This window comes from Tursiops truncatus, chromosome 3 (genome assembly GCF_011762595.2).
Source record: "Tursiops truncatus isolate mTurTru1 chromosome 3, mTurTru1.mat.Y, whole genome shotgun sequence".
Classification (NCBI taxonomy): Eukaryota; Metazoa; Chordata; class Mammalia; order Artiodactyla; family Delphinidae; genus Tursiops; species Tursiops truncatus.
In genome coordinates, this window is record NC_047036.1 from 168,383,080 (window position 1) to 168,394,296 (window position 11,217).

Sequence of the window (11,217 nt, forward strand, 5' to 3'; positions counted from 1 at the left end):
AGGGAAGGCTCAGGGAGATGTGGTTCCTGGGACAGGGAGTGTGTCCTTACGAGCATCCTGGGTCATGAGAAGTAGGTGTCAGCTCCAGTCACGGAGGAGGCGCTGGGGTGCAGTGACAGCGGGGCTCAGCTAAGAGTCAGGGGCACCCGCAGGCTTGACTGACCTCCCAGCCCCTGCTCTGGGCCATGCTGCGCTGTTTTCTGAAAGCTGGCAGGAAGTCTCCCTTTTGAGGAAGCTAGACCCAAAGACCCTCAAGCAGCCACCCAGGGTCACATTGCCATGGATCCAACGGGTGGAGACTGTAACTGCCCAGAGCCCTCGGTGTCGCCCCCCACCCCCGATGCCACCAATGCACCAAGGAGATGGGGCAGGAGGGTCCCTCTCAGCACCTCGAACACAACAGGCTGGACCCCAATGATTAAAAAACAGGATCAGGTTTAGTACGTAAGCCGCCATCGAGGTTACAGAAGCATCTCGGGACAGAATGCCTGGGCCCTGAGATGCTGGGCTGTGAGTGGGGCCTCCACTCTCATATGTACAGACTTCCCCAAAGGGAAATGGTCACGCAGTGTCTGGCTGGGATGCCACCAGCCTGGCCTTACTGTGGCCGGAATTGTGTCTGGGTCCCTGCATTGGGGGCTGGGCCCCTCCTCTCCAGCCACACCTAGGAGCGGTTCAGAAGCGAGTTCTGAATGTCTTCCAGGACTTGGTGGAAGAGCTCCTCGCGGGACTTCATGCCGTCCAGGTACACTGAAATCAGAAAGGCCACAGTCAGCGGCCCTGGGGGTCCAACCGTGGCCCGGGTCACTGGGGCTGCTGCCAGGAGGCGGGGGGCCAGCTCACAGAGGACTAGAGGACTGCAGGTCAGGAGGAAGCTGGCCTGCAGAGTCAGCCTGCGGGAACAGACCAGCCTCTGGGGCCCAAAGCGAGAGAGACTGGTGGTGAGACTCGAGGAGGAACTTTCAGGTTTCCCAAATGGTCCCAGTGGGGAGGAGCTGGCCTCATCTTACTCAGGGACTTACCCACTTCCACGCCATTGGCCTCCATCTCCCGCTTATACTTCTGGTACATAGGCCACACGTGGCCGTCGAAGAGGCCGGGGGGGTCGGGGACCATGTAGCGTCGAGTACTGGGGAGGGAGATGGGCAAGAATGAGCAACACCCATGTCGCCCAAGGGTGATGCCACAAGCAGAGCCTGGGGTGAGGGAACTAGGTCGGGGTGGCACCACTGAGAACAGGGACCCCACTGATTCAGGGGCCCCGTGCTGGGGCCTGGGTGCCCCACCTTCCAGCATTTTCCCCGGTGGGCCTGGGAGATGCCCAGGGTAGGGCATGGGTGGGCCATGCTCTCCAGGCCGCAGGCTATGGGCCTCTGGAACCCAGCACTGACCACCCAGGTGCCTGCTGCCCGTCAGCCTGCAGCTTCAGGGTGGTCATGTCCAGCAGGCATTACCCAGTTTCCTGGTCCCACCTGGGAATGCAGACAGGGCCCCCAGGCTCACCTTCTCCTCCACTTGCACTCTTCGTACGGGACGGTAAGGAAGTACCGTCGGCTATACAAGTCCACCAGGGGCCTGGCAGGGGTAGGGGACCCGGTCAGCGCCCGTGGGTCAAAGTACACAACCCCCCATGGCCTTGGCCTCCAGGGACATTCCTGGGTGATGAGGACTGGTTGTGGGGGGGGCGGTTTGTCTGGGCTGATTCGGTTAGGGATGAGTGAGGGGACCAGCATCGGCCAGCCTCCTACTATGCCCGCATTAGCCCCCCACCCTGAGGATGGAATCCTCCCTCTCTCCCAATTTGGATGGGCCCAGAGAGGTACGATGGCCTGCCCAGGGTCACCCAGCAAGGTTGTCTGTCAAAATAGAGACTTGGTGACCTGGGAGGGCCCGGATTGTCCGGGGCCCAGACCTGGAGATGCTCACTTGTAGCTGTAGAGAAGGAAGCCTTCCAGGATGAGGATGTGGGTGTCTGAGGCATCCAGCTGGACACTGACCCCGTGGGCACGGGCGAACTTCTGGGGGCTGCTCATCCAGGCCTGCACGGTGCTCAGCATGGCCTCCATGTCCAGGGACTCCAGCACTGGGGGCGGGAAAGCGAGTGTTGGTGGGGTGGGGGCCATGGGGCAGTGAGGGCAGGGGGCGCGGGGCTGCCGTCCATCCTTACCGTCCCACTGTTTGAAGCCGTCCTCCCCAACTGCTATTTGGTCTTGGGGCTGAAACAGAGGAGCCCAAGCCGCGGGCTCAGTGCCCGCCTTCCCACCTTACCCCACCCTGGGGTGACAGCGCCTGGAGAGCCCCCAGTGAGGGTCTGGGTGCCCCTGCCTGCCTCGGCCCCCTGCAGCTGATAGTCATAGGCTTCGAGGTCCCAGGCGGGGGTGGGGGGCTCCAGGCTGGCATTCAGAACCCCTCCCCAACCTTGTGACTGTTGGGACCGGGGCGGGGGGATTTTGCATCTATGATCTAGTTACCCCCTCACCCTCCACAAAGCATCAAGGGCGGGCTCAGAGCCCATTTTGCAGATGGGAAAGTGGAGTTGCAGAGGATAAAGGGTACCACCCAGGTGGCACGCACCCTCTGGGAACTGCAGTTTCCCCATCTGTCCCATGGGGAACGGGTGTGCTGTGAGAACGTGCCAGGCACGCAGTAGGTGCTCAGTAACCGAGATCGCCGGTCCCTCGATCTCCCGACTCGGGTTAGCCCAGGGTGCCCCGGGAGGGGTCTGCTCCCCTGAGTCTCCTTCTCGGGGCTGCCACCCCCCGTCCCCAGCCAGGGCAGCTACCTTGAAGAAGTCATCCTGGTGGATCACACAGCAGTTGGGCAGTGACTTAAGGAGGCTGTTGGTCAGTGTGGTCTTGCCGCCGTTGGTCATGCTGTGGAGAGAGCATACACGTGAGGCTGCCTGGGTCCCCTCTCTGGACCTCTCTGGGTCTGAGGGGCCCCCAGGATCAGACTCAAATCTAAAACACAGGCCTGTAGGGACTTTCCTGGTGGTCCAGTGGTTAGGACGCTGCGCTTCCACTGCAGGGGGCGTGATTCGATCCCTGGTTGGGAACTAAGATCCCGCAAGCCAAGCTGCGTGGCCAAAAACAAAACAAAGCAAAACAAACACAGGCCTGTAAAACAGTAGAGCTAAGAGGGTATTTCTATTCATGTTAGGTCAGAGGAGGTTTTCTAATCAGCCGATCTGGGCTGCCTGGCCCACTACTGCCCACTGCCCGCTGGGGCCAGGCACAGGCCTGTGCTCACCTGCCTGACGAAACAGAGAAAGGGGGCAGAGGGTATGAAAACAAACAACCAAAAAAGTGAACACAGCCTTGGCTGGGGTCATGGAAGCACTGTTTTCTGTGTTCAGACTCGTCCAGTGTTACTGCAAACCCAGGAGGTGGTGCCCGGAGCTCGAGGAAACTGAGGCCCACGTGTGACTTAGCCTCAGCAGGGCTTTAAAAAAAGCCACATTGTTAAAGCAAGTGCAAACTGGGGGAGAAAAAGATATTTGTGGTAGGAAAACCGGCAGTTCACTGCAAAACTGGGAAGAGATAATCACCTTATGACAAAGGGAAAGGATTATTAAAAAAAGTAATGGGCAAAGCCGGGTGACCACCTCATCCTGGTGTGCCCGGGATGTCTCTGGTTTTAGTGCTCAAAGTCACAAATCCTGGGGACCCTTCAGTCCCAGGAAGAGCAGGACGGATGGTCACCCTAAGGACTCTGGACTGGGGCCGCTGAAGGACAGAGAAGGCTGGCTGTCAGGCCTTTCTGGGAATGAGTGTCCCCTTGACCTGGTTGTCCCTCTCCTAGGAATCAGGGGTGGAAAGCTGGGTGTGGAAGGGGGGGGACCTGCAGCCGTTTAAAAGGGCCAATGGGAAAGGTGACCCCCATACATTAAGGGGAGCAGGTTAGAACATGCCTGATGTTAATTTGACTTGCTGCTGAAAGACACACGGTGCTCTCAGGGCCGGCTACAGAATGTGCAGAAATGGAGGGCCCTGGTCTCTATTAGGAATTTAAAGAGGGTGATGGAGCATTAAACCAAGAGGGGGAGGACCCAGGGCGACCTCCCGGGTGGGAGCGCCAAGCCAGCCCTGCTTATGCTAAATGCTTCTCGAGCATCATCTTAAAAAGGCCTGGTTACTGGTAATAAATCTCCGGGAAGGCAAGGCCCCTGCCTGGGGTCAGCAGAAGTGGCTGCAAAGGCAGGTGCCACACAGCCAGGGGAGTGCCATTCTGGGGACCCCGCAGCACCTGCCCACGTGCCTCCCTGGGGTCGGAGTTTCCCCACCTTCCTCCCCTTCGCCCCCCACCCCCCCGCGCGCCTTAAGGAAGGTCGGCCTGGGCTTTATAAAGTCTTCTATTCCCCCCCTGAATCTAGTCAGGGGTGCGGCATGGGGAAGTGACTTACATTTGGAATTTTTTAATTGGGCCCCGCACCCGGCCCTGTGCCGAACAGAGGGCAGAGACCCCTCCCCGCACTCCGACCTTGGGCATCGGGTCCCTGCGACACCAGTCGCCAGGCAGCCCTCCATTCATTCCCCGGCCTCCTGCCCAGGCCACCTCGGCCCGCACAGGAGAGCACCCGGCCGGCCTCTCCCGAGAGCTCGGCGCCTTTGCCCCCGCGGGGCGGTCCGCCCGGGGCCCTGGACGCTCACCCTCCGATGCCCACAATGTACTTCATCTCCGCGCGGAGGGGCGGCGGGGACCGCTGTTGGCAGGCCAACTCCCGACTCCCTGGTACCCGGCTGGGCCCGACCCCGCAGTGCGTCCCGGCTTCATTGAGAAAACCCTGCGCCTTTATAGGCTGGAGCAGCCCGGAGGCCGCCCCCAGGGAGGCAGCCCACGGCCTATGGGGAGCGCGGCCGGCGGCGCGATGAAGTGTTGGGGGGGGAGCGCTGGGGACGCCGCACCTGTTCCCACTGGATGGAAATAGCTCCACGCTGTCTTTTGCCTAAATTAGTCACGGGTCGGCCGGGCAGGGGGGTGCGGGTGGAAGTCACCCCGCTGCCTCTTCCCCCCTCCTCACCGCCTGCCCCCTCCTAGCCAGACTGCCCACGGGGCAGATAACCAGCCACACCTCCTCCCTCCCTAAAAATATCCAGCCCGGTGTGTACCCTCGCCTGACCCTGACATTAAGGCCGGTTCTGGGGGCTGAAAAAAGGAACTCACCCCCCCTTCCCCGTCTCCAGCGACAGCAGCGGGCCAGTCCCAGAGGTACCACACGACAGGGGACTTCCTTTTCCAAGGGGGTTGATGCCAAGATGAACTTAAGCTTTGTTCTCGTGACCCTGGCCGCCAGGAAATCTCAGCGTGACACCAGTGGCTGTTCAGCGGGCGCCCACGTGAGGGCTAGCGTCACTGCGTTTGGCTTCAGGCCTCTCAGCAGCTAGGGGGTGGGGTAGGCAGGGCCCTGCTGATCCCCGCCCCCTTACTGACCGGATGGGACCACATGCCCCACCCCGCCTCCCCACCAGAGGAGACCTTTTGGTTTCAGGACCCCTTTTCCACTCTTGAAAAGGACTGAGGCCCCGGGGAGCTTTTCTTTAAATAGATTATCGTCATGGATAATATTTACCACGTTATACATTAAAACTGAGAAAAATTAAAGGTTTGTTAACTTTAAAAAATGACAACCAGTGTCTTCCCTCGTGGTCCAGTGGGTAAGACTCCACATTCCCAATGCAGGGGGCCTGGGTTCCATCCCTGGTGGGGGAACTAGATCCCGCATGCTGCAACTAAGAGTTCACATGCTGCAACTAAAAAAAAAAAGGACAACTGATCACTACATGGTCACATAAACATAATACATATATTTTTAATTTATTTATGTTCGGCTGTGTTGCGTCTTCGTTGCTGCACACGGGCTTTCTCTAGTTGCACGGAGCGGGGGCTACTCTTTGTTGCAGTGCACGTGCTTCTTATTGCGGTGGCTTCTCTTGTTGTAGAGCATGGGCTGTAGGCGCGCAGACTTCAGTAGTTGTGGCACAAGGGCTCAGTAGTTGTGGCGCACGGGCTTAGTTGCTCCACGGCGTGTGGGATCTTCACGGACCAGGGATCGAACCTGTGTCCCCTGCATTGGCAGGCGGATTCTTAACCACTGCGCCACCAGGGAAGCCCCAAATATAATATTTTTAATGAAAAATAATAACATTTTTTTAAAATAAAAAAAAGGGAGTGGGCTTGATCAAATTAAAAATGTCTTGTGCATTGAATGACGTTATTAAGGAAGTGAAAAGACAAAGCAGGGTGTGGGAGAAAATTTTTACAAGTCATATATTGATATATGGTAAGGGGTTACTAGCCAGAATATATAAAGAACTCTTACAAGTCAACAACAAAAAGACAAACGACCCAATTTAAAAATGGGCAAAGAATCTGAATCGACATTTCTCCAAAGAAGATATACTCATGGCCAACAAACACATGAAAAGATGCTCAGCATCACTGATTATCAGGGAAATGCAAATCAAAACCACAGTGAGAGAACACTCACGCCTACTAGGGTAGCCATAGTCAAAGAGATGGACGATAAAGAGTGTTGGTGAGAATGGGGAGATACGGCGACCCTGTGTGTTGCTGGTGGGGATGGAAAATGGGACAGTTGCTGTGGAAAACAGTTGGCGGTTTTATGACCCAATTTCACTTCAAAGTGTCTACCCAAGAGAAATGAAAACATATGTGCCCACAGAAGCTTGTACGTGAATGTTTACAGCAGCATAATTCACAGGCGCCAAAAGGTAGAAACAACTCAAGTGTCCATCCACAGATGATGGATACACAAACTGTGTTCCATCCGCACATGGAATATTATTCAGCCATGAAAAGGGGTGAAGCACTGACAGTCGCTGCAACATGGATGGACCTTGAGAACACGATGCTCAGTGAGAGAAGCCAGACACAGAAGGACACACAGTGTGTGGATCCATTGACGGGAAACGTTCAGAACAGGCAGATCCACAGACACAGAGAGTGGGTTCCTGGTTGTCAGGGGCTGGGAGTGGGAAAATAGGGAGTAATTACTTATATGGTGTTCTTCTGGGGTGATGAGAATGTTCTGGAATTAGAGGTGATGGTTGCACAGCATTGTGAATGCACTAAATGTCACTGAATCGTATACTTTACAATAATGGCTAGTTGTGTATTATGTGAATTTCACCTCAATTAACAAAAAAAACTGAGAACCTTTCCAGCTACAATCACAGGGAAGGGACATGTAGCTACAGCAGAAGGTTCAGAAAGATACCCCGCTGCTGCCTGTGAAGATGGAGGATGGGGCTGTGAGCCAAGGATGCGGCACCTCTAGAAGCTGGAAAAGGCGGGAACTGATGCTCCCGTGCAGCCTCTGGAAGGAACCAGCCCTGCCCACATCTTTTTTTTTTTTTTTTTTTTTTTTTGCGGTACACGGGCCTCTCACTGTTGTGGCCTCTCCCGTTGCGGAGCACGGGCTACGGACGCGCAGGCTCAGCGGCCATGGCTCACGGGCCCAGCTGCTCTGCGGCATGTGGGATCCTCCTGGACCGGGGCACAAACCCGTGTCCCCTGCATCGGCAGGCGGACTCTCAACCACTGCGCCACCAGGGAAGCCCACCTGCCCACATCTTGATCTTAGCCCCGTGAGACCCGTGTCAGACTCCTCACCTCCAGAACTGTCAGAGAATAAATTCATCTTGTTGAAATTTAAAAAAAATTTTTCGGTAAAAGAGTGATATTCTACATTTTTGCAAGTCTCTTTAATATCTGGTTTAGAAGGATTCTCACATCTGCTTGTCATTCAGCCCACTTCCATAGTTGTCTTGGTTGATATATAGGAAGAAAACCCAGCTTCACACAGAGAGAGGAGGATTTTTAGCCTTTTTAGGACATCATGGGTAGTCTTCTTTGTCCTACACCCGAACTGGACAGGTAGAGGTTTATGAAGGTGGCCTGTTCTCTTTCATTCTCTGCTCCATTAAAGGCCATTCGTCTATCTTTGCACTTTGTTTTATTTTATTTTAATTTTAATTTTTGGCCACACTGTGCGGCATGTGGAATCTTAGTTCCCCGACCAGGGATCCAACCCGTGCTCCCCTGCATTGGGAGCACAGAGTCTTAACCATTGGTCCGCCAGGGAAGTCCCTGTCTTTGCACTTTGAATGGATCTTTTGCTCATGTGTGATTTTGACCTTGAAGACCCCCTGAAAGGGTGTCAGCAACCACCACCCTCACCCAAACTGGACACACTTTAAGAAGCCCTGGTTAAGAATCCTGCATTTGAATCTTGGTTCTGCCACTTGCCACCTGGGGGAGCTCGGGCCCCACCCTTGCATCTCTGTGCCTCATCTGTTCTTATCTTTATAAAGGGAGGCTGCTGGCCCCAACCAAGGGAGGGAGGCTCTCTTTGGTTTTGGGCTTCCACCTCCAGAGGCTTTATGAAGGGAGGATGCCCTGCCCTACCCATCACTTACCTGTCCCTCAGCACCCAGAGCTGCTGCCACAGGGCCTTTGTATATGCTGTTCTCTCTTCCAGGAACCCCTCTCCTCTTACCCAATCCTCCTCCCCTGGGCTAACTTTGACTAAGCCATCCTGTGTCACCTTGGACATCAGTTCCCTCCTCCAGGAAGCCTTTCTGGATCCCCATTCCCTCCCTCCACACTGTGAGTTCCCTCCGGGGCAGGCAGGGCCAGATGTGTCTTGTTCTCTGATGTGTCCCGGGTGCCTAACAAGGGTGGGTCCACAAAAGGCAGAGGCTCCCTAAATGGTAGCAGAGGGAATGAATGAAACAGGGAGGGGCAGGAGATCTTTGAATCCAGCCGCCAGGTGAAACACGAGGGTGTTTCAGCAAGAATCTGCTAATTCAGTGTAGCCAGAATCCCCCCCTTACCCCTCATGTCTCCTCCTAGTGATTCTCTGTCCACCGACCCCACCGGCTCCTTCGCTGTGAACCTGCTTGCCTGTGCTGCTAGGAGTGGAGCCATTGCAGTGGCTCCTGAGTACAATCGGTTTTACAGCTTGAACTGTCTGGCACTGGTTTTCCTTTAAACCAACTACCTCTGTATGATGGCCAGAGGGAGGAGCTTTGTAAAAACCCAGACCAGGGGCTGTCTTTCCTCTGTTTCAACTCTCCTTTGCCACATGCCTCCCCATTCTTATTTGCATTTAAAAGAAGCACAGGGACTTCCCTGGTGGTCTGGTGGTTAAGACTCCACGCTTTCAATGCAGGGAGCCCCCGGGTTCGATCCCTGGTCAGGGAACTAGATCCTGCATGCTGCAACTAAAGAAAAAGATCCTGCGTGCCACAACTAAAAATAAATAAAGAAAAGAAAAGAAAAGAAGCCCACTGTCCTCATGCCCAGGCCCTGCCCTGTCTGGACCGCCATGACCTCCCTCACCACCACACCCCCCCGATTCCACCGGCAGGACCCGCTGTGGCCAAGATAGCTGCTGAGGACCAACCAGCGGTGGAGACAGAAAGTGATGGACCTTGTTGATAACTGGTTAATGGACTCACCTAGTGGCCTCAGGCAGGACTCACCTGGCACAGAAGTCAGGAGAGATCACTGGGAGCAGTGACCCTCACTTCAAAGGTGGCCACCAGGGGCAGAGTGAGCAAATGGCCAAGACAGGGGTCTTGTCCACTGGCTCCCACCCCCTTCTCCCCCGTCCAGCCCCTTCTGGGTCTCAGTTGCCTCTCTTGGCAACTCAGCCTGGCGGGCCCTGTGCCACTGAGCTCCATCAGCTGCCCCGTAGGCAGGGGAAAGCCAGCTCTGGGTGTGACCTCCGGCTCAGTTTCAGTGGCAAGAATTTCCTGGGCAATTTCAGTGGCAAGAATTTCCTGGGAAATTCATCACCCAAGCCATGGGTGACGGTGACATGCCCAGATAGAGGCCCTGGCAGGGCACTGCTGGGAGGCCTCCTGGTCGGCTCACCCTGGCACATGGGCTCCCAGTGCAGACCTGCTGATCCTCAAACAGCCCACTGGTCCAAGGTTATTAAAAGTGACCATCCTGGGCTCCCCTGGTGGTGCAGTGGTTGAAAGTCCGCCTGCCGATGCAGGGGACACGGGTTCGTGCCCCGGTCCGGGAAGATCCCACATGCCGTGGAGCAGCTGGGCCCGTGAGCCATGGCCGCTGAGCCTGCGCGTCTGGAGCCTGTGCTCCGCAACGGGAGAGGCCACAGCAGTGAGAGGCCTGCGTACTGCCAAAAAAAAAAAAAAAGTGACCATCCTGTCCCATAGTATGAAACGTCCAGAACAGGCAAATCCACAGAGACAGAGAGTGGATTCCTGGTGGTCAGGGGCTAGGGGAGGGGTGGGGGGGGTGATTGCTAATGGGGATGGGGTCTCCTTTTGTGGGGATGGAAAAGCTCTGGACCGGAGGTAATGGCTGCACAACATTGTGAATGTGCTGAATGCCACTAATAGTAAAAATCTCCCCCCGGCGCCCGCCCTGCACTCCCGCCGCCCTTCATTTTCCTGCTTCTGGTTCACCCAGCTCTGTCTGGCCTCCAGGACTTTGCCCTTGCCGAGCCCTCCGCCGGGGACACCTCTCCGCCCGCCCGTTGGCCTAGCTAACTGCTACTTCTCTCTCTGGTCTCCAGTCACCGTGGACCCTCCCTCCAGGGACCCTTCCTGGACTTTCCTCCTGGTCTCCAGTGAGGCCCTGGTTCCCTGTGTCAAACTCCCCCACTGGGCTGGGAGCAGCATAAGGGGTGCTTGGGCCCTGTGGGATCCCCAGTGCTCAGCAAATGGATGAACGAATGGATGAATGAGGGTCGCAAGACCCTCCTTAGGATAATCAGAGACTTGGTGGGGTGGGAAAGAGGGGCGGGTCCATCCCCTCCAAAGAGGGCATCCCCTGATCCCAGAGCCAGCTCTGCCATCTTCAACACCCCTTCCTCGCCGCCTTCGTGCCAGCTCGCCCCCTCTGCTTGAGGCCCCCTCCCAGCCCCCGTGAAGCGACCTTCTCTGTGAAGGGCACCTCACTGGACATCAGAGGGGCAGGATGGCAGAGGCAGGTGGGCTGGCACCTGCCAGCTCCCGCCATCAACCTGATGGCGACTTTTGTGTGGACCTCACACCTGTCCTGGCATCCCTGCCACCAGCAGGTCCCAAAATCCTGGGCGGGGACAACGGGAGGACTCCTCTTGTACCTGACATGGGAGGGTCCACTCTGACCCTTTGAGGGGCACAGCCCCCAATGTCCTGCAGCTGGCAGAGGGTTGTGGGTCTCCAGCCGAGCAATGGG

The 11,217-nt window shown here is 56.3% G+C and overlaps 1 protein-coding gene across 2 annotated transcripts; it reads right to left on the reverse strand.

Moving 5' to 3' along the window:
• Positions 1 to 292: 292 nt before the first annotated feature.
• NMRK2 (nicotinamide riboside kinase 2) lies at positions 293 to 4,985 on the reverse strand. Of its 2 annotated transcripts, XM_033855181.2 has the most exons (7): positions 4,650 to 4,981; positions 2,783 to 2,873; positions 2,168 to 2,216; positions 1,927 to 2,083; positions 1,504 to 1,575; positions 1,023 to 1,129; positions 296 to 750 (listed from the first exon to the last, which is right to left on the reverse strand). In XM_033855181.2, the coding sequence occupies exons 1-7, from the start codon at positions 4,673 to 4,675 to the stop codon at positions 665 to 667; spliced, it is 588 nt and encodes a 195-aa protein (XP_033711072.1). In that variant the 5' UTR covers positions 4,676 to 4,981; the 3' UTR covers positions 296 to 664. The 2 variants fall into 2 exon arrangements, with proteins under 2 accessions (XP_033711074.1, XP_033711072.1); XM_033855183.2 differs by lacking the exon at positions 1,504 to 1,575 and having other exon boundaries at positions 293 to 750; positions 4,650 to 4,985.
• Between the last annotated feature and the right edge of the window lie 6,232 nt (positions 4,986 to 11,217).

What these genes read in the sequence shown, in the direction of transcription:
- NMRK2 (XM_033855181.2), bottom strand. Translation starts at nt 4,675, where the DNA reads ATGAAGTACATTGTGGGCATCGGAGG. An exon ending in TTCCTTCTCTACAGCTACAA is followed by an intron (nt 1,576 to 1,926) that starts GTGAGCATCTCC and finishes TACCCCTGCCAG; the next exon opens with GCCCCTGGTGGACTTGTATA. An exon ending in GAGTGCAAGTGGAGGAGAAG is followed by an intron (nt 1,130 to 1,503) that starts GTGAGCCTGGGG and finishes CTCCCTCCCCAG; the next exon opens with TACTCGACGCTACATGGTCC.